We start from the raw sequence: 21,880 nt of genomic DNA, 5'->3' as shown, positions 1-21,880 counted from the left end.
TCTTTCTCTGTAAATTATTGATGCAATATAAATAATAAAGATACTAATAAAATCCTGTCAGTATGTGAAACTGCTGTTTTTATGTGAGCACATCTCAAAACATTATGTTGGCAGAGATTGCGTGTGTGTGTGTGTGTGTGTGTGTGTGTGTGTGTGTGTGTGTGTGTGTGTGGATGTAGGATGTACAACAACAACAACAAATTTATATTTTGCAGAGCTATCAAGATTTATTTGGTCATTGGCTTTAGCATACAAAAGTCATCCAACCTGCAAAAAACATTCACATAAAGAAAAAGAAATAATACAAAATATTGAGTTTAAAGACACTTGGGTGGCCTGGTGGCTGGAAGCATCCTGCAACCTGGAAATCACAGTTTTGATGCCCACAGTATAATAATTCATGAGTCCTCTCCTGAGTACAGTATGTCAGTTTTATGCTGATAGAAAAGGAAAATAATAATATTTTGAATATCTTTGGGTTTGTGAAGTGCTAAAGGTGCTCTGAAATATCATTAGTGTTGGATGTTACTACAAACCAAAAATCAAACAGAACCCTGCATCCATCTTCAGCTTATAGTGGGGCAGTACCATCGGGATTATAGAGGCTATAATGATTAACACTTCGTGTAGTATTTGTTGTAAACACACTGCAGCAGAAGCAGTTCATGCAGAGGCACTGAAGGTGCCGTGGAAGCCATAAGCCATGTTAACAGGCACGTTGGCTCTTCCCAGCTCTTCAAACGTCTTGGCGTCCAAAACCAGGAGGAATGTCGCTTTGTCCTGAGGAGGAAAGTTAACCACTGAGAGCATATTATCAGAATAATGTCAGTAACTGCACATGAAAAGCACGGCGTGAAGTCGGAATACTTCTCTGGGCACACCACCGGCTAAAACTATTCAGTTTAAACAAATCCCAGAGCAGGTTGCTGCAGAGCAACGCAGCGCTGAATGTCTAAAAGGACCAAAGCAGCTTTTGAAAAGAGTGCAGAAGACCACCAAGTAATAAAGTCAGAAGTAAGTGATAAATAAATGAATTAACCAATTTAGGAAATTTAAATGTAATTCCACAGCGCTGAGTGACAGACTTTAATCAACTGCAGCTTACGACATGGTTTACTTTTAGCTTTTATTCTCCTTCAGCGTTTGATTTGCTTTAAGTCTGCATTTCATGTCTGCTTCATTTGCTTTTTTGTCTCTTATTGTGAAGCTCTTTGTGACACCTGCTCTTGAATGGTGCTGTATAAATAAACTTTTTGATATGCTGTGCAGAAACAGCATAGTTAAGAGAAGAGGAGGTTAATAATAAACTGGAGAAGAACTTAAGATTCAAGAAGGCAGACATGATGTCAGGATGCAGCACAACAACACCTCAAGATGCTTCTCGCTCTTCTATGTGCCTCTTAAAATAGAAATAATGGGCTTTAACTTTCAATTAAAAGTTTGTAACATGTAGAAATAACTTGGTGCCCTAATTATCTTTCACATGTCCGAAAACCCTGTAAACATTGTGGCTCACATTAAGTTCAGCTTGTATTCGTCACAAACTCAACTCCAGTTTCCAACAAAAATCCCACTGACACAAACTTTGTAAACTCTAATTGTGTGATTATGTAACATGTAACTGTAATCCTCTCTCTCGTTTTTCTGATTTTCATTCCAAACGTTGAACTATCAGAATTAATTGTGTAAATTAATCTATGAATATTTATGGCCCTGCTCATCTCACTGATGAATATTCATGATGGATTATGTGTCCCGCTGATCACAGACTCGGAAGAGAAAATGAACTGAGCTCAGGCTGACTTACAGGCGTGCTGCCTGGTGGCATCGAAAATTCGAGGAGAAGTGCTTTAAAATTAAAGATAAAATGTATGAAACGGCAGCACACTTTCTACTAAACCTCTGAAAAAATATTTCAGATCTCATCAGGTGGTAGAGTCTTACCTGTGAGGGGGTGAGAACCACTGAGAGGATGACACCATCGTCCTCCTCCACAGCGTCAGGCGACGGCACAAACACAGGCTCTGATGGGTAGAAACCCTTCTGGTACCACACCTGGGGTACAACATGCACGCGTGCGCACACACACACACACACACACACACACACACACACACACACACACACACACACACACACACACACACACACACACACACATTTTAAGAGTAGTTTGTGCAGATTGTTGAGCTTTTGAGTTGCTGTTGATGGATTTTGTTGCCATCTGACAGAGCCAAGCTGAACATTTCTAATCTTTGTGCTAAGCTAAACTAACCTGCTGCTGGCTGCAGCTTTATATTTAGGAGATATATTCTTGTCTAACTCGCTGCATGAATACAGAGAAGCAGAATTCCGATTAATTCAGACTCAAACTTGCTTTTGGATAATTATACTTAAATTAAACAGCATCATTAGCAGCTGTTCATATTGACCTGATCAACATACTTTAGTTATTACATCATTAGAAAAACAAGAGTACTGAACTCTTCTTGTGTTTGTTAATGGGAGAAGTGAGACACAGCATAAAACTGATGCAATATTACATGGTGTAACACGCATGCACACACGCACACACACGTGCGTACACACACCTTGAGTGTCTTGTCCTTCAGGTCCATCTTGAGCAGAGAGTCTCCCACCAGGTGTCTGAAGCCACAGCCGTAGAAATAACGGTATGGTCGTGTGTTAAATCTGTCATAGTTGATCTGAGGGAACTCCAGACCACCGTACTCATAGAGGTCGTCTCCGTGGAGATCCTCGTGTTGGCAGAACACCTGTTGACAAAGAGAGGCTCAACCCTCTGTTGTCACTTATAGCCATTACTTTTTCCTCACTGCCATGCACTGAAGTCCGCCTTGACTTCACTGAGCATCAGCTTCAGTGTGAGATGCTCAGGTGAGGAGGAAGAAACACGTTTAACAACCACAGTTTCTTTGTTGAGTTCTACTGGTTTCATGAACTGGATGCTGTGAATTTTGATCCGCTGAATTTGTTGTAACACACCAGAGAAGAGGTGAGCTGTGTCACCCCCGCTGGTTAATAATTTAGGAGGTGGAAATGATGACAGGTTGTACCTCTGGGACTGTGTCTTCTCAATTACTGTGAAACAGGTGAAAGTATTATTAACACTCTGCCGTTATAGAAGCCACAAATTGTGCTAATTTTGCATGTCCTCCTCTGTATACCTATTAAAATAAATTCCCCCAAATCCACACTTTATTATTCTATTTTTATATTTAACAAGCCTGTAGTAGCAGATAGGTACTGTGAAGATCACAATGTACATTAAACTACCCAGTGGCATTTGAAGTAATTTATGATAAAACTATTGTGTTTTCACTTAGTATTTGTACATCACGATACTGCTACTTCTACTCAAGTAAAAGAGCTGAATACTTCTTCCACCACTATTAGGTCCTTGGAATGTGTATTTCTGAATGCTGTATCCAGTATTTCTGCTAAGAGGAATCCTTAAGAGGTGATCATGATCTCACCTTGTCTTTGCTGAGTTTGACACATGTTGCCTCACTGGAGGGCCTCGTGTTCAGGTTCTGGCCTATCGGGGTGTCACTGTTCACGTTGAGGGGCAGCACGAAGCGGCGTGGGAAAGCCCTGCACAGGGTGTTGTACACCTGTGAAGAACAATGCAGAATGTGTGCATGTTAGGGACTTTTCTCTTACAGGATGTCTTTGTCTCACTTGAAAACAAAATAAATCCTGGATTGCTCCGATGATATCTGACAGAATATCCCAGGGTGGCTGTTTCCTGTCGTAGCAGCATAAATGAGTGTTCATTTTTAATTCTGTCTGCGTGCGGGTATTTATACGCTGACCTCGTCCAACGCATCTCCTGACTTGCGGAGGTTCTGGATGAGGTAGTTATTGATGGCTTGGCCGTCGTCTGAGCAGCACATGTCAAGCATCAAGAATCCATCCTCCTCGAAGGCGTTGATCTGATGGAAGGTGGAGATGGCTTTGGTGTGGTACTTTACTGAGTGGACCTGCGACACACAAAACATGATTAGATGAGGTTTTCCCTATTTTAGGCGTGAATAAATCCTCATCCCTGACCATCGCAGTCACATCTCACCTCGCCTGTATGCTTGTCGACCAGATGGAAGATGGTTTCCTGCTTTGGGTCCCAGTAGATGCCCTCGTTGAGAGCCCTCCCCCTCAGCTTGCATGTGACTATCTTCAACAGGTCCATCTTAATTGGCTGCTCAATGAACACCACATAGTTCTCAGACATGGCTGGAAGCAGAAGAGGGGTATTACTGGGCTTTGCAGCTCAGGGCAGCAGTGTGAAAGATACAGACATCACTAATGAATGCTGCCTTACCGAAGCTGTGGTAATAGGAGGGATGAGACTTGTTTGCAGGCACAATGGAACAGAGTACTTTGGCTCCTTGTAGGGTGTCTGTGGCATGTGTCTTCTCAGGAGGCACACTGATGATGTTGTACAGGGCTCCTGCAATAATAAGGAACCTTGTCATAGCTTTTACACACAATTGCTCTGACATCTCTCAAAATGTAGTTTTCATCATAAAGGAAACAAATAATTGATCTGCTGATTTACGTAAAGCTTAACGTGGGTCCTGTGGATGATGGAACGAACCTTTGCTACCATAGGAGTTTCCCATATTGTAGCTGGTGCCGTCGGGGTCATAGTGTGGGTGGGCAGTGGCTCCATTTACAGCAATGAACTTGCTCCAGTCCACCTACAACACATAGCACAGAATGAGAAGGATCAGTGTGTGCTGGCACTGCAGTGGGAGTAGAGAGATGACTGTGGTAACTTAACCACTAGGCAGAAGAAACAAAAAAAATATGCCTATATGTTGCATATAATGAATAAAAGTGGTAATATAAACATCTGCTGCTCGATGACGAGCATGATAGTACCTTTTCCAATGTTTCTAGGTTTTCTGGGTTCACTCTGTGCATGAAATTGGTCTCCGTGCTGACGTAGTAGTCACCTTTGTATTTCACAAAGCTCACGCTTGCATTGTCTGTAGGCTCTGTGACAGAGAACAACCCAGGATTACAATTATACAAATTGCTGCTTGTAGTAACACTGAAAAGTCCAGTAGGAATGTGAGACATGTAGGAAACGTCTGCTCCCCTCTGTATATGTAGTAATCTAAGAGGCTCCAGCAGTCGCGGCCTCACCAGATACTGCAAAATAGTTTGTACAAACACTGATACTGAGCAAAGTGTTCCTTTCTTCCACCTGGTTTAAAGTCTGGCTCCTCTGTTCCTTCTCAGATGACCAAGATGTCCTCGCTGTGTCGCAAAATCTGTGCTTGTCGTTTCATTTGTACTTCAGAGCAAAGTGTAGCAATGCTCTAGTGCAATGAGTCAACAAAACAGTTCATGGTCACGAGGCCTGTCTGTTATCTCACACTATCCATTTAAACTTTATTATACCATGGTCTGGGTGAATACTCGATTCTGATTGGCTGCAGGGTGTCCGTTAGGACACCTATAAAAAAGTTCCAGTCAAATAGCCTGATTGTTCTAAATTATTTCGCTGACGCAAACGCTAGTTGGTAACCATGGCAACAGAAACTCAGAGCATACGTTAACATTACTTACTTGCTTGATACAGAGTGAATGGTGGATAATATTCATAAAAATGATTTAGGATAGACTTACTTGCTTGATACACATTTAATGATCAGAGTGAATGGTGGATAATATTTCTTGCAATAAAAACAATTTAGGAAACTATCTGTGGACTTTGATTGTTTGAAACAAAATTTCGCATCATCCTCTGGACACACACAAGCGGTAAGAGGTGCACTTGCCCTCTGAAATGATACTTTGTATCACGTAACATAATGTCAAGCAATCATCTCACTTCCCTCCACTGATTAGGCCTAATATAACAGCTGCAGCCCACCGAGCTGCAGGTTCAGTGGCCAGAGCCGGTTACCTTGGCAACGGGTTATAACGAGAGATACTAAATAGTCCACTCAGCCACTTCTTGTGAAAAACTTGCGATTTTAACGGTAAAAAACAACATTAATGTATTAATAATTGATTTAATATTTATTTCTTTCGTAAGTGACCATGGTATAAGCGGGATAATGCCCTTCGAGGTGTCCATTATCAGAAATGAATGGACTTTGCAGAAGCAACTCCGCGTTGTCCATTCATTTCTGATAATGGACACCTCATCAGGCATTATCCCTCACTTAAACTCCTCCTCAGTCAGTCTACTCACCCATCATCTCAAAGCGAGACAGGAAGCGCTGGAAGAAGTTTTTACAAGGGTCAGGCATGGCAAGGGTACCAAATTCTGACATGACGATACGGTCCCGTTCACTGTTGCTCTTATAGGCCTCGCTGAGCAGGAATCGACTCATGTATGTCACCTGGCCTTTGTCGATCTTGAACTGGTGCAGCATAGCCATCCCATCAAACCAGTGGTTGTAGCTGTGATGAAACGCAGATGTTAAATCACATCTATTTGGAGCCTTCTTTTCTCCTTTATCTTGTGCAGCAGTGTGTTTGTTGAGGTGTTTCCCAACTCACTGTGTGTTTCCAAACTCAAACTTCCCCGGGCCGTTGCGCAGGAATTTGCCTTTGACCCAGGAGGGAATGGTGCCTTGTACTTGAGTGGGGATTGGGTCAGGGGTCTCTTCTATAGAGCGGACCAGGGGTGCAATTGTCTCCAGGCCCTTCTGTGCTGAGGTCATGCATTTCTTGGCATTGCCATTATCAACATGCTTGGGATCATCTGTAGGAAACACATACATAGACAGTATTATACTTGCTGTAGGGATGCAAAGCATCTGTAAATTTCTAGTAATTTTCCAAGGGAAGGTACATTTTGCACAGTTTCAATATAAAAATTGTAATCAGCTTATTTGTGGGAAAATGCACATAAGAAGCTACACTTGGTCATATAGCATGTTTTGGTTAAAAGTATGCATATTTTGTATGTAACCATACATTTTTGTTTAGCAGCACGCTCTTTCATTACATGTACTGATAATCCCAGTAAACAGGCATTCAGTAAAACTACAACCCTCTGCATGCACAGAGCATTCTCCCACCCCACTGCTGCAAAGGATGACATGCTTTCAGACATGGAGCAAATATATTTTATATGTTCTATGAAATTTCCACAGATAGTAGCCGAAAAGTACACCGTTAGCACACCTTCTGCTAGTCTTTGCTAGCTAGCTGTTACCACTTGGGATGTAGCTTGATTGAGAGTTTTAAGTGATCTAGTTCATTCCCGTTAAATAAGTCAAGGTGTTTAATTAAAGTTCAACTTAACAAAATTGCTGTTTCTTTCTATTAGAAAGGTTTACAGTTATGTCCGCTTGTGATACAGTAAAAGGTTTATTTCTATCTGCATATTACATGATAAATAGATCCAGAGCAAATAAGCCATATATTTACATTTTATTCCTGCTATTTCCATGTTATTCAAATGGAAAATTTCCACCTTCAATATTCACAGAATTTTACAGACCTAACCATACCCATATTGTTTTAAATCTAAACCAGATGGACACAAGGGAGACGTCATCTTGGCACATTGTGTTCAATTCAATCTATTAAACTATTTTTGAGTGGCTGGACAACATGGGATGCATTTAACTGCATTCTGCAGGCAGCAGAAGGAGAAAAGAGCTGTTTATCTCCAAGCTGGGAGCAGTGCAAGCAGCCTCCTCTTAAACCTTTACTCTCAGAGTAATAATCTAAAAAAGTCTGGATATATAATGAATATGTAGTCAAAGGTCAAACTGCTGATGGCTGAAACTCACACACACTGACAAAAATTGTGAACTTGAGGTAAAGACTATTTGGAATTAAACCCTGATGAATTCAGTATTCATGTACTTTTGAAGTACATGAATGCAGAGAACTGATGGAGCTCTGTACACAAATCACAAACATGTACTGTTTGTTCAACAAACAAGCTGAAACTGTAACTCCTTGAACTTTAACCTGACAGATGTGACACCAAACATTAGAAACACTCTTGCTATGATAATTAAACTGAAGTTGTTTTTTTTTCTCTCATTTTAAAGCATCTCGAAGGTCAGTGTTATGAAATTAAGCTCTTGTCAACATTTCTTTTGCATGCTGGAGCCTGCAGTTTCTGTCTCAAACCGCATTCACTCCCTGCAGGAACGCTCACTGGTTAGTTCCCTGCTGTCATTGTCTGGCACTGTCGATCCAGATGGCTGCTCTTATCAGCTGGTCACATCTGTCCAATAGCACAGCGACACACCCTCATAGAGAGCCTGTCATCTTGCTGCTGCCTTTTTAAAATATGATTCTTTTGCTCCACCTCCACATAGCTAGTGATGGGAATTCCGGCTCTTTTAAGAGAGAGCTGGTTCTTACTGCTCAGCTCTCTTTAAAGAGTCGGCTCTTTCAGCCGAGTGGCTCCTCACATTTTTTGTTGCTTAAATTAATTTATTACCAAAATAATGTAAAATTATGTGTAAAATGAGTAAGTAATGTACAAAACATACTCTCTAAAAAATTTTACTGCATTTCCTGCAGTCACTCATTTTCTCACCTTTCCAGCGTTTTTGTCTCTGTCACGGCTCTCTCGTGTGTGTGAGCGCGTGCGCTGTGTCTGTAACCTCCGCCCCTCCCCCTCCTGCTCAGTGCGTACACAGAAACCGCCACACATGGTGTAGTTGACCCATCATGTGCGGCTTGAGCAGAAAAAAATGTCGAGAGGCAGAGAAAAAAAGCGGCTCCCAGGCTGGAGCCGGCTCTAAGAGCCGTTTCGTTCGCGACCGACACATCACTACACATAACCCTCCAGTCTTCATCATTTCATCATCCTCATCAGTCCTCATTAGTATCCGGACTCTGCCGCTGCTTGATTACAAAAGACTTGCTGATGAGACTTACTCATCAAAGCTCACCTGTCATAAAAAACAGTTGCGTTTCTTCGTTCACTGGTCTCTCGTGTCCGCACATGAACAGCACAGTGGATTTTATTTGGCTCGTGTGTTCACAGAGCAGCTGCAACATGAGGCTTGTTTTAGCGCTGCGTTTATGGGCACTACTCTGCTCAAGTTCAGTCCCTCAGCTCTGTCACAGTGACTTTGAGTTGTTTGGTTTTACAAATATGTTTGTGTGGCATACCAACAGTATTTAACACAGAACTCGCCTGGATATCGTCAACAGATTCAAGTGTTCACCAAAACATGTGACTTAAATTATTGTTTACAGCCAGCTGCTCTGTCAACATGGACTGAAGCCTTAAAACCTGTTTACCCCACCACTGCAGCCAGGGAGTGGCTCCTAAAAACTGACGAGTGCAGAACGAATGTTCAGTATTCATAAGTGAATAAATGTACATGGTGTATTCATTTATGGAAAATGTAGTCCCGATTTTAACAATAATGTTACTAACAATGCGAAAGTTCTGTTACTTGTGTCTGTCTTCAAAGATGAGCGCTCTCAGTATGCATTTGGGAGAGACAGTATCATTTTCTACAGTCAGGTGGACGTACTTTTACCCAAATAATGTACTTTAGTACAAATTCAAGGTACTTGTACTTGACTACTTCCATTTAACACGGACAGTCTTCAGGACCAGTGGCTGTATGTGAGATATTATAGTTTTAGATTATTATTTTTTATTTTTTTTACAGTGTGTTTTCATTAGGTTTCCAGTGGGATTGTTTGTTTCAGTTTTGTCTTTAATGAAGAGACCTGAGAGGACGAAACGTGACACGGCAGGAGAGACGCTGGCGGAACAGTTTGTCCTATCTGGATCACACGGATCAGACTCCATCACCCACTCCGCCGGACACACAAGTCACACAACACGCGACACACAGACAGCCTTTGCGTGATCAACGTGTCCACATGCATTTGAGCCATAACAGGCTAGGAGGAGTCTTACCCGAACCCTGGAGCTTCACGGGAGCCATGTCAGCGGTGAGCGGCGATGGATATGGTTACAGCTCCTGCTCTCTGCCTCTGCGTCCTGGACCATAACCTGCTCGCCAGAGAGGACCACTACACGCAGCAGCGCGGTTACGTAACAGTTATGTAACGCAGCGTAACAGAGTAACAGGCAGAGGTAGACACATACATGCATAGCCTACTCTCCTGCATATGCACACATATGTACATGCATACGTTCATACACAGGATGGGCGTATTTCGGACCCTCGCAACCCTCACTCTGCCTCCGTCTCTGCCAGACACACCTGACGAGACTGTTAGGGTCTCATTCAGGGCTGATGGAAACAGGTAGTACTCACAACCTTGATCCAAGAGTGATCAAGAAAGTGTGTGTGGATCCTTTTCCTGCCCCTTCAGTCAGTTCACCAGCCAGATGTTTGAAGAGTCTCCCAGAAGGGACACAACACCTATAAAAATGCAAATGGATCATTTTCGAGTTTCAGCTCCCTCTAGAGGTGTGTCTATGTACTACACACATATATACATAGGTGAAAACATAAACGCTGATGTAAATGATGAAATGCATATATGTAGTCTACATGTTTGTAGAGACTTCTTACATTTATTTATTTCTACATTTCATTTGCATGTCATTTCAGACACAGAACTACAGATATAAATAAATGAAGGAATGTAAAAATATAAGAAGTAGAGTTGTAGAAATACATAAATGAATTAATTAGTGCCGTCAAAAATATCGCGTTACTAAGGCGTTAACGCAAATCAATTTTAATGGCGTCATTTTTTTTTTAATCGCGCGATTAACGTTCTTTGTGACCTAGTGAACTTGTAGTTTTTTTTAATAAGCTATGGCCACTGCTAGTAACGTTACGAAAACTACAGGATCCGATTGTAAACCGGAAACAAAACAATGGGCACGCCCCACGCATGTTTTGGTCTCGCCTGCTCGCTAGCTGTGAAAGTGTAGACGGATGTCAAGAGCGAAACGCCGAAATGGATGCGAACAAGATTCTGAATAGAAAGTTTAGTTTCAAAAAGTTGCCAGATGGGTCGACTGACAAGACCAAAGTTTGGACAGAGGCGTATCGATACCGTGACTAAGAACAAGCTTACTGCAGCCATAGCCAAGTAATGTTCATTCTTTCTGAAGAGAAATCAGAGGCTGCGTTGAAAAGCCTCTGGTGAATGAATAGAAGAGCATCATATTCTGACTGCTTGTATGTTCAGAGGAAACTTAAGAAAGGAAAGTTAAAGCCGCGGCTTAACTGCACTATAGGCTGAATCCTAGTTTACAATGATGTGCACTTTGTAACTTTATCTTGAATCACCCTGTTTTGATCCCTTAGAAAGGGTTGTTAAAGGGGCTTTTTTTGTAACCAAGTATTTATTTTTGTCATCTGTTTATTGACAGTGTTAAATTGTGTGAGATTTGATTCATTCAAATGTGAATGACTGCTCAAAATGAGAATGTTAGTGTGAAATATAACACTACACATTGTTTTCAATAAAAAACATTTGTACAAAGCGAGCCTATCCACTTTTCCATGTTGATAACAGTATTAAAATGATAATTAATGGGACATTTAGAATAGATAAAAATGTGCGAATAATTGCGAGTTAACTCTGACATTTATGCGATTAATCTACTGGTATAGATACCAATTTGTTACAGTTAGTGGTTGAGCCAAAACCAAGGAGTGAACCCAAAGTGCAGACTTAACAAAAGATGCTGAGCAAATACAGTTCAAAGTGATTTATTAACAAAAAAAAGGCAACCAAAATCCTCCAGTACAAAAATACAAAACCAAACGCAATACTAGAAAAAACCACAAACTAATAACTAACAGAAAAACCAAGACAAGACCAGGAATACTCGCTGTAGTCAACAAGACAACCACACACAACAGGAAGGATCCCACAAAGACAAAAGAAACGCACAGACTTAAATAGAGGGGAACTAAACAGACACAGGTGTACACAATCACAGTGACAAGGTGGGAAACACACAGGAAGCAAAGAAACTAAGACAAAAATAGCCTACCAAAATAAAACAGGAACTCAAGATACCAAAATAAAACAGGATCCTAACACCAATTAAGTTGAAGAGGTGTTTCTTTTTGTGCTGATTAATTACCTACAATTATTTATTGATCATTTCTTTATTTCAGCATTTATTTAGGCTATATCTTTATCACTTCAATCATGGATTGACATATGAATTTATTTTTGGATTTTTTTCAGCCTCCCCATATGCATTCATTCACTGATGACACTGTGTTGTAGTGACCCTCACAGGTTGAAGTTGTGGACCAGAGAGCAGCTGTGGAGGAATGTGCTGCTGAGCTGTGAACACACCGCCTGTGTTTCCCTGCTGGCAGGTCATATGGACACCTAACAGCTAGTTAGCTGTCCATATGGACCATGTGTGTCTCTCTTGACTTGCAGACTGATCCAGATAATCTTTGTTGAAGGATTAAAGCCATGTCCCAGAGGAGGAGGACATCCTACACGGCCTGTATTCCTGTTATAAAGCTCCCACAAACTTTCAGGTAATGTCTGCTTTACTGTTTACTGTTTTTTATAACTGGGTTGAATATTGCTAATAACTGCAGCCCCCTGTCAGTAGACTGTAGGCTAGCTGCGTATGCTAGGTGCACATTAGCCTCCTCTGTGACCTCAGTTGGGAGGGGTAGTTGGGTAGCTGTTGCTACATTTGTTAATTAGTTATACAAGAGCCCATTACTCTAAAAGGTTCAGTAAAAGAAAAAAAAGTAAGATCACAGTTAGCTTCAATGCTATAGCTTGTAATCTACAGGCAGTATTACCAATTACGGCTGAAGTTTACGAATTGCCATGGCAACAAGGGCCGCTGTAACTGCTACACTATGACGTCAGCTCTGATGGTACTTCCGCACGATCGTTTTGATTTGTTGATGCATTAAACGCTTCTGTGAAAAAACACAATGAATGAGAAGTAAATATAAATCATAAGCTCTCCATTGCAGGGATTCTGTGCTTGGCTAAATTAGAGAGTGACCAAGCTGTGTTTTGGATTCAGTGAAGCAAAGCTAATAAACCTGCCTCGGTTTCATCACGTGTCATTGCTGGTAGTGTGTGCTGGGAGCCGCTTTTTGTTTGTTTGTTTGTTTTCCGGACTTTTCTTCTGTTCAAGTCGCACATGATTGGTAAACTGCATGATGTGTGGCTTCTGTGTGTATGCACTGAGCGGGGGGGGGGGGGGGGGGGGTACAGACACACACACACACACACACACACACACACACACACACACACACACACACACACCTGCACTAAGAAATGTGGAATTAAATCAATATTTTTAAGTCAAGAAAATAGATGAATCAATAATGAAAATATTTATTAGCTGGTGCCCTGATCAACAGTGAAAAGTCCCATTGATATACAGAAACTTTGTTCAGCTAAGGATTTGCAACCGAAAGTTGCAGTTGGCTTTATCATGTGTGTTTGTTAAACTTGTTTTGTAAAACAAGTTATCCAAAGCAAATGTTCTTGTTCTTATTGATTGTTATATAACAGGATACATCATGGTCTTTTTTTCAGCAGGACCTGCTGACTATAATGCCTTCCAGAAAGAGCTCTGATCACTGGACTTTATCAGAGGTATTTGGGCAGCGGAGGCTGTTAGGGCTCGGAGCTCTGCTGGCATGGCTTGTCCTCTTCCATCTCCTGGTGAACGTCTGGCTCCTGTGCATCTTCACCAGTCTCCTGGTGGTTCTTGGGGGGTGGCTCGGGTCCCGTGCCGTACTAGATGCAAACAGCCTTCTCCACTTGGAGCACTTCTTGCCTCTTGGCAAAGTTAATCCACCTCTGTATTCTCCTGAGCATGAGTGGAGGCTGAACCACGAGATCCACAGTGCTGTCCACAAAGCAATGCGTGACTTTGTGTCCTCATGGTATCGTACTCTCCTGCCGGAGGTGGAGGGGGAGTTTGAACGTGCAGTGTGTAATTCGATGCTGGAGTCGGTGATGGAGCTGAAGGAACGTGCCAGGCTGGTGGACCGAAAAGCCCTGGTTCAACGGCTGCTAGAGTTGTATGGCTGTCACCTGCAAGGCTACATGATGGCAAGACAGATACAGTCAACACAAAAGGAGAGCATTAACCTCTGGCAGCTCTACAGCGAAGTAGATTCCCCTCACCCAGCTGTGAGCAGTGCAGCAGCTGAGCTCAGCTACTCGAGAGCTCTAGTTAACCTCGTCTTACATGTGCTTGTTCCGTACCCTCAGATGGAAACCAGGACTGGAGGCTACATGGTTACAGAACTTGTCACCTGCAATGTGCTGTTGCCGCTCGTAAGCAGGGTATCTGATCCCGATTGGCTCAATCAGACCATTGTGGACATAATCACCAGGTCTAGAGAACCACAGCAAATCAATGTGGATGAGCTCCCGGTAGCTGATCTATACAAATGTCAGATCCCACAGGAGTCCTGGACAACGTGCAGGTCACTGTCTTCTTCTGATCGAGCTGGCCTCAGCAGCAAAAGCACCTCTGGCCTTAATGATCTACAGAGCCAGAGCATGCTCTTTGAGAGGGATTCCTCACAAAACAGCATGGTCAGCCTGACGACTGCTGGGAAAGTAGAGAATTGCCACCCGGGTTTGCTCACGCCATGCAAAGTGAACTGCTGTTCACTCACATCTGGCCATTACTCCCACTCACCAGAGTCCAAAATGATTTCACTGGATTCCCTAATTCAGTCAGACTCTGACGATGACTTGACAGGAGGCTTTTGTGATTGTCGTCCTTCAACAAACTTCTGCAACGTCATCACTTTAAAAGACGATGAGGCTGTTGGCTGCTTCGGTCCTCTGAAAAATCTTGGGCCAAAGGTGGTGGTGCCCGAGCACTCCCAGTGGCCAGCTGGTATAGCCGAAGAGAAATCCCCAACTTGTCCTCCAAGAAGACTTTGTCTAAGCCCCAGCAACCTTGATACATCCAGCAACCACGCTACATCTGTGAACATCCACAATGTGCAAATTTCTGGTACCGTCACTGCGAAGGAGCAGCGAGGCACAGGTACACATCCCTATACTCTCTACACTGTGAAGGTAATGCCACCTCTTATTTCCTTTCTGTTTGCCTGACATTTGAGTATGCATTATTGATTATCACACATTATCCTTAACTTTCCATTCAGTTTGAAACAGTGGCTGAAGCAGAAAACGTTGGCAATCCGCAACCTGTGTCCTGTCACACTGTCAACCGCAGATACAGCGAGTTCCTCAACTTGCAAGCACGTTTAGAGGACAAGCCTGAAGTCAAGAAAGTAATCAAGAGTAAGAAACTGATCCTCTGCTTTAAATGGCCACTGAACCTTAGTATACCAAGACAGATGCATTATTGCAATGTTATGGATTTCAGATGTCAAAGGCCCAAAGAAAATGTTCCCTGACCTCCCATTTGGCAGTACAGACAGCGACAAGGTTGAAGCCCGTAAAAGCCAACTGGATACGTTTCTAAAAGTAGGTATTAGGATCATAACTTCAGTAATGAAATGAGTTCTGTAGTTCTATAATTCGATTTTTTTTTCTCCTAGCAATTAAGCAACATTCCTGAGACATCCAACAGTGAGGACATGCAGGAGTTCCTGGCTCTCAACTCAGATGTTTGCACATATTTTGAAAGAAAGCCTTTTGCCAAGTCAAGAATTGATAAGGTGAGAAACAATCTACATACTGTAGATCTTATGAAGATAGAGAGTGATTGTAAGACACTTAATTTTGATGTGATCTTGAAGGATTTCTTAGATAAAGTGAGAGAAAAATGAACACAATCAAGACAAATCTAATCAAATCTGAAAGTAATAGGAGGACATTTTGGGAAATAGATTTATTCTCTTTTGTGCTGAGTTAGATGAGAGGATTGATACCACAATCATGATTGGATGCTAAAAACGTAGCTTAAGCCAGCAGCCAATTAGCTTTGCCTGGCTCTGTCCAAAGGTAACAAAATCTGCCTGCTAGCACCTCTAAAGCTCGCCGATCAGCTCTAAAGGTTCATTGCAAAATGTGATCAATGAATTCTCTTTGGTATTTTTCCAATAAGATTTTCTCTGACTTCTTTGTCATCACAGATGATGGAAAATGCTTTAGACACTTTAAAGACAGCCTTTCCTTATCCCGAGCCCCTCAGTCCGACGGAGGACCTTGAGGGAGATGCTGATGGAAGAACAATGGACAACAGAAAGTACAGGTGAGAGCTCTGTGTCAGTCCAGTGCCATTGTTCCCAAGACCTGGTGCCACGCACTGTGCTTTAGTGACCCCTCATCACAGCTTGCATTTTCCACTGAGACGCTGACCAGTTCAACCAAAGAGGAATTTCCACTTTTAGACTGAGTTATTTGAATAAATCTCAGAGGCTTGAAGAGGGATTTACAAAGATTACAGAAAATTCTGAGCTTTTTTTCCCTTGTGCTTTATCTACTTACCCCCCAGGTTTACTTTGAGATCACATTCTAACACACACTGGGGGAACCACTATCTGCATCTGTGTCACGACAACCAATTCAAACACACAGTGCAGAATGTTACAAAAAAAATCTGAATCCACCCAAGGACACACTGAATGATCTTGCTTCTCTGGTATTTTTATGATTTTGTGTTTGGATTTTGTTTTCTGACTGTAATGGGCCATTTCTGCTTGTGTGTTTAATACATCAGGAGGCTTATGTTTCCAAGCAAAATTTCCCCATCTCTCAATATACCCGACCTACATCCTAAAGTGACGTACTGCTTTAGTGAAGGCAGCGCTGTAAGTTACCGTACTGTATTTACCATCTCTGATTGACAAATGTGTGTTTGAAATGGATGCTGGACACAGTTGACATGCTTGCTTTGCTCGTTATGGCTCTTTAGGTCCTCAATGGCATGTCACTGTCTGGCCTGGAGAGCTTTGTCAAAGAGCAGGAAAGACTTCTATGTGGACCGAATGGGAAAGAAACATCCAAGCAGAGCCGTGAGCTGCTCAGAAAAGACAAGAAGATGTCAGGGAAAACTCATGGGACAGGTTGACATTTACACAGCCGCCTTCTATTAGTTTTATCCATAGTGTCAGTACGGAAGTGTTGCATTCCTCTCAGGCCTCCAGTTTAATCATGCAGTAACACAGCGTTGCCACTTGGATGCAGCAAAACTCCACTGTTTTACTAAGTATTCCTCGTCCTCACTGTGCACATTGATGTGTTTCGCCTGCGCAGTATGTTATATGTGTTTGAAGGTGTCCCACTGTGTTTCTTTGCTCTGCAGACACAGCTGTGGCAGATGTTGCTTTGAACATTTTGTGTTTGCTGATGAAGGACCAGTGGAGTTGGCTGTGCACAGAGAATGTACAGAAGACCATCAGGCTGCTGTTTGGTACCTTCATCGAGAGGTGAGAGTTTCTGTCAGCTTCTGTGCTGATATTCAGTAATGTATAATCCCATATTTATTATTATGATCATTAAGGGTTTTTTTTTTCGTAATCGTTCGTTTTTTTTCTTCATACAGCTGAACATCAAGACGCTGGGTCCTTTTCTAGTTTAAGGGGCAGTTTTATGAGGCACTAAGTGGTTTGTTACATGTGGAAGCTGCATGACAATCCCTCAGATTTCCTTTTGAGATACTATTTATTTCTTTGAATTCAATGTTTATTCTCTGCTGGGAATCTAGAATTACCACTGGGCTTGTTTTTTACCACACAGTCTGTGGGAACTGTGCTTGTCTAATCTCAAGTGTTCTGCTGTCTTTAACTGATTATGCTGCCCCCCTCTTTTGGACTTGACATCTGACCTGTGGGAGTTTTAAGGTTCATGAAGCATGCCAGTAAATAATGTCCATGCCTCTGCTGTGCTTTATAGAGATTTCCTATCTGTGTTGCTTCCCCTTGGGTGCATGTCTTTCATTCTCTCACAATCAGTTAAAGCATGTTCGCACGATATATGATGGCTGATATCTAGTAGAAAAATGCAGACACTCGTGCACAGACCACTTGCATTAAACTACTTATTTTGTTTCAGATGGTTGGATGTAGGAGTTGCCCACCTTACCAGTGCCCCCTGCTGGGTTATTTACCTACAAGTGCTACAGGAAGCTGTATGGCCAGGGGGCACGCTGCCTGCTCAACCACGGCCAGAGCGAAGCGCTGCAGAAAGAGAGGAAACCAAAGAGCAATGTCTGGACTGTCTAATGCAGCTGCTCCCAGGTACTTCAGGATTCAGGCTATAGCTCATTCAATGCTAATTTGATTTGCAAGGCTCCTGAAGCTATGCTGTGCTTTTTGCCTTGTTTGATTATTTGTGTGTGAGCAGAGCTCATCACTGACATGCTGGGAAGTGAGAAGTACAGACTGAGCTTGGAGACCGTGCTGGAGTCTCTGCAGGACCATCAGATAAACAAGTGAGTCAACAACCAAACTGTCAAGGACACACATGTTCAAGACAGCTACACAAAGAAGCTGTATCAATAGTGGATACAGAACACACATTTATCTGGTTATCATATCTATAATAGACTCAACAGAAGAACTGCAAAGGGTGTAATGCAAAGCTATACTCTACCAAAGATATACCAACATGGGTAATCTGCTTCATTTTCTGTTTCTGTAATTTGAAAAGCTTCTGTGCTCTTTTAGCATGCACTTTTGAGACTGTCCCTAACTTGCCTTTCAAGTTGCACACAGTGCCAGGCTTGAATATGTGATCATGAGGTAAAAATAACACCCGTGGAACATCAGTTAGCTTTATTCCACAATGCTATAATAATCTAATGAAATCTGATGAAGAGGAGTATGAACGACACTGAATGTTGAAGTATTGAACTGAAACCAAAGCAAGTCCTGCACAGGCAACAGTCACCTGGGTTAGTCTGAAGTTGGTTCATGTTTAAAATAGAAATGAATACATCTGCTCTTTTTAACTGTTTATTTCAGTCTGTCATCAACTGTTTGTGTTATTATGTGCAGGCATCTGATCTACTGCATCTGTGACCTGCTGCTCGAGTTTCTGATCCCTGAGTCGTGTGATGAGGCCTTCCAGAGGTCCCTGCTGCAGAGTCTGGCCAAAGACACAGAGAGTCACATATGATCAGCACATGACAGCACCTGCTGTCTCACAGCTGCCAGCAGCTGGTGGACAGTGTGCAGAATATTAGTGCATTGAGATGTATTCATGATGGCCTGTTGTCCACGGGGTGATGGCACAGGCCAGCAGAGCAGCAGTCATGACCTGACTGCTCAGTGTTAGGGAGCTTGTTGCTCACCTGTGTGAGGTCACATCAGAGTCATGTGGCTGCACCTGGATTCAGAGATTTCTAATAAACTCCACTTCCTTGTGACTCAGTGTAACATTAAGATAAGGAAAGTGTTTATTTGTGAAACACCCAAAGGAGGAAACAGCAGTTGTATCAGCATGAGCATGCAGATTGAACTGGTTATGCTGACTGTCCAACTTATTAATCAAAATATCAACAACTCTTCTTATGTGCCACTGGCTCATGAGATCTGGTGCAAACAAAATTGTATTAATAAATAGGCAATTAGACCACCAGTACCTGCAGGCAAAACAGGCATGTGGTCTGTAACTATTGCCTGTTTATTGTTTTATTGATTCATTCATGGAAAGCTTGTTTCAGATGTCTTTCCACAGAGCCTGATGAAATTATACCAGTGTGTATGTTTGTGATTTCCATCTGAATATTACTTTTTTATGAGACTTCTAAGTCATCAGTTGATGATTTGAGCTGTTTTGATGTCGGGGCTTTGAAATAAATTCAGTAGTCCATTTTAAGATTTGATACGTATAAGGCTTTTATTCTGTCCTTTATTTTCCGTCCTCTGATGATACACTTCTCAGTGCAATTAGTGGCTTCAGCTGAGCACTGTGATGGTGATCAGTGAAACCAGCTGTGCGAAGGAGGGGCTTAACTTATATATGGTTTGGTTTCTTTGCAGAGGATCTGTAGGACACTTTAGGTTGAAGTGCTGGTTCAAAGACTTAATCAGTAAATGTCTTAAATGTAAGAGTGTGGACATTTCTTGAAGATGGATGCAAAGATTTTACCTTTAGCTCCTCCCTGACAGCCAAAGCTGTTGTCATAAATCATCAAATGCTACCTGGTCCAGGTACAATGAGCAGATTTTGGGCCAGTGTTTGTGCACATACACTGTCACTGATGAGATTTAGCCTTTCCGAATTCAAGATGTTCCAGAAAATCTCGTTAAAAAAAATAAAGTTTTTACTAATTAGATTAAATCTGGTTCAGGTTATGCCCTGAGAAGCCTGCCCGCTGGCTGTTGGTTGTTGCTTTCAGCTTTTGGTTGAAAGTTTGCTTTGAAGGAAACTTTTAGCATGGTGAAGGCTCCAAAAAGATGAGCCAGGTCATTGCTTAGAATATCTGACTTTGAACAGACATCAAGCACAATCATTAGTTCAATCATCATGTTCGCTTAAACCGAGCAGCAGTGGAGCTGTTTATACACTGCTGCTCGGGTGACCTTTCATTTGAGCCCAGATGTTTTGTTTTTTTCATTGAAATCTTGTGTAATGTTGCTTTAAAGTTGAACTTTCAGATTGGCTTTTCAAAATCAGAGTTGTATTGCAGTGATGCTGACCAACATGACTGAAAAATCTGGACTTGTCTGTGGGAGCCATCCTTGAATGAATAGAGTTTTGACTTACACACTTGGAATCATTCACTTTCATCAATAAAAAGTGACTTAACAATAGTGAGTGCAGGCAGTGTTTGAGTCCCACAAACCCATGATCCTTTGGTTCTGACCTGCCTTTGAAAAACATTCACATCTTCAGAGGAAAACTCTTTGATGAGGCTATTATAGCATGAAAAATTAACACAGCATGGCATTAATTATGAATGTGGAACAAAATCACCAGCATCCATGAAGTGTTTCCATTTGATGACACAACTCAGTTTAACATGTTTGATCACAAAATATGCAGTTTACTAATTTATTTCAAATGTATTTTTGAGTGTGGTCTCATGTGGCCAATACTGCTTCACCCAGTGTAGAATTATGGTTGTTAAGCATTGTACCACAGTTAGACTCAGACTTGAGCGAACATCACAAGAAAAGTAGAAATGACCTACAAACTCTGCTACGTTACGTTTCAGTCTGACACAAATCCCTCTTAATTGCGCTAAACACAGCAGTGTCTTGCTGTGTCCTGTGCAGAGAGTTGATGTGCCAGCAGAGTGCAAGCGCTCATCTTTGTACTGTCCGTCATCCACTTTAAAGAAGAACAGACGGCCTGGAGACGTGCAGACAGAGACAAAAACTGGGATGTAACTAAGTAATTAAGACTGAGATGTGCTCATATTTCCCCTCTGCTGTGTCTGCTCCCGGTGTACTGGAGAAATAGGTTACTTTTATAGAACATTTGACATCAAACCTTTGACAAAGATCATTTTGTTTGTAAAGGAAAGTCTTTGTTCTGATTTTATGTTACAGATGTTGTACATCAACATATGGACCTGGCTCCCAAAAGATGCTGAAGGAAAACTGATGATTCCACCTAAATCAATAAGTCACTTTACTGCATACTCAAAGAGATCTGATACAGTTAGCATCAAGGTCGAATATAGAATGCCATAGGGCAGAAAATCATCAGCTTATCACTTAACTCTAGTTGAAGAGACATCTGCAATCATTTGCTTTAATGCAAAACATTGTTTTTTCATTTTATTGATTTCCCAGTTGTGTTTTATAGTAGTTCCTGGCAGTGTGATTCAATACCTTGTGCAACAGAAATACAAGGTGACAAAAATCAACCATTGAATGCAACCGTGTACAAAATCTGTACAAAACAGTCCAGCTACAAACACTCCTTTTGTGAAGCTTTAATATGACACTGGTGGACACAATCACAGGAATACTTGACAATCCAAACAACATCTAATCCTGATGTCAGATGTCAGTGTTTCAGTCTG

At 41.9% G+C, this 21,880-nt stretch overlaps 2 protein-coding genes across 4 annotated transcripts; one reads left to right on the top strand and one right to left on the bottom strand.

Annotated features, from left to right (window-relative positions):
- Positions 1-211: 211 nt before the first annotated feature.
- On the bottom strand, positions 212-10,391 carry LOC139344402 (carotenoid-cleaving dioxygenase, mitochondrial-like). Its single transcript, XM_070982527.1, has 12 exons — positions 9,893-10,391; positions 6,538-6,742; positions 6,227-6,438; positions 4,903-5,018; positions 4,616-4,718; positions 4,340-4,468; positions 4,091-4,251; positions 3,834-4,001; positions 3,495-3,632; positions 2,592-2,774; positions 1,945-2,055; positions 212-780 (listed from the first exon to the last, which is right to left on the bottom strand). The coding sequence occupies exons 1-12, from the start codon at positions 9,918-9,920 to the stop codon at positions 664-666; spliced, it is 1,671 nt and encodes a 556-aa protein (XP_070838628.1). The 5' UTR covers positions 9,921-10,391; the 3' UTR covers positions 212-663.
- Positions 9,768-20,657, top strand: snx19a (sorting nexin 19a). Of its 3 annotated transcripts, XR_011603163.1 has the most exons (14): positions 9,768-10,412; positions 12,390-12,467; positions 13,501-15,009; positions 15,099-15,237; positions 15,323-15,423; positions 15,498-15,617; positions 16,035-16,153; positions 16,622-16,712; positions 16,817-16,967; positions 17,207-17,330; positions 17,447-17,744; positions 17,956-18,140; positions 18,247-18,334; positions 18,900-20,653. XR_011603163.1 is itself a non-coding variant. In XM_070982525.1 (13 exons), exons 3-13 carry the CDS (start codon positions 13,519-13,521, stop codon positions 19,018-19,020), a joined length of 2,730 nt encoding a protein of 909 aa, XP_070838626.1. In that variant the 5' UTR covers positions 9,768-10,412; positions 12,390-12,467; positions 13,501-13,518; the 3' UTR covers positions 19,021-20,657. The 3 variants fall into 3 exon arrangements, 2 of the variants coding, with proteins under 2 accessions (XP_070838626.1, XP_070838625.1); XM_070982525.1 differs by lacking the exon at positions 17,447-17,744 and having other exon boundaries at positions 18,900-20,657; XM_070982524.1 differs by lacking the exons at positions 9,768-10,412; positions 17,447-17,744 and having other exon boundaries at positions 12,369-12,467; positions 13,504-15,009; positions 18,900-20,657.
- The last annotated feature ends 1,223 nt before the right edge of the window (positions 20,658-21,880 follow it).

This window comes from Chaetodon trifascialis, chromosome 16 (genome assembly GCF_039877785.1).
Source record: "Chaetodon trifascialis isolate fChaTrf1 chromosome 16, fChaTrf1.hap1, whole genome shotgun sequence".
NCBI classification, from domain to species: Eukaryota; Metazoa; Chordata; class Actinopteri; order Chaetodontiformes; family Chaetodontidae; genus Chaetodon; species Chaetodon trifascialis.
Note: the sequence above shows the minus strand (reverse complement) of the source record. Positions and strands in the feature narration are given on the sequence as shown.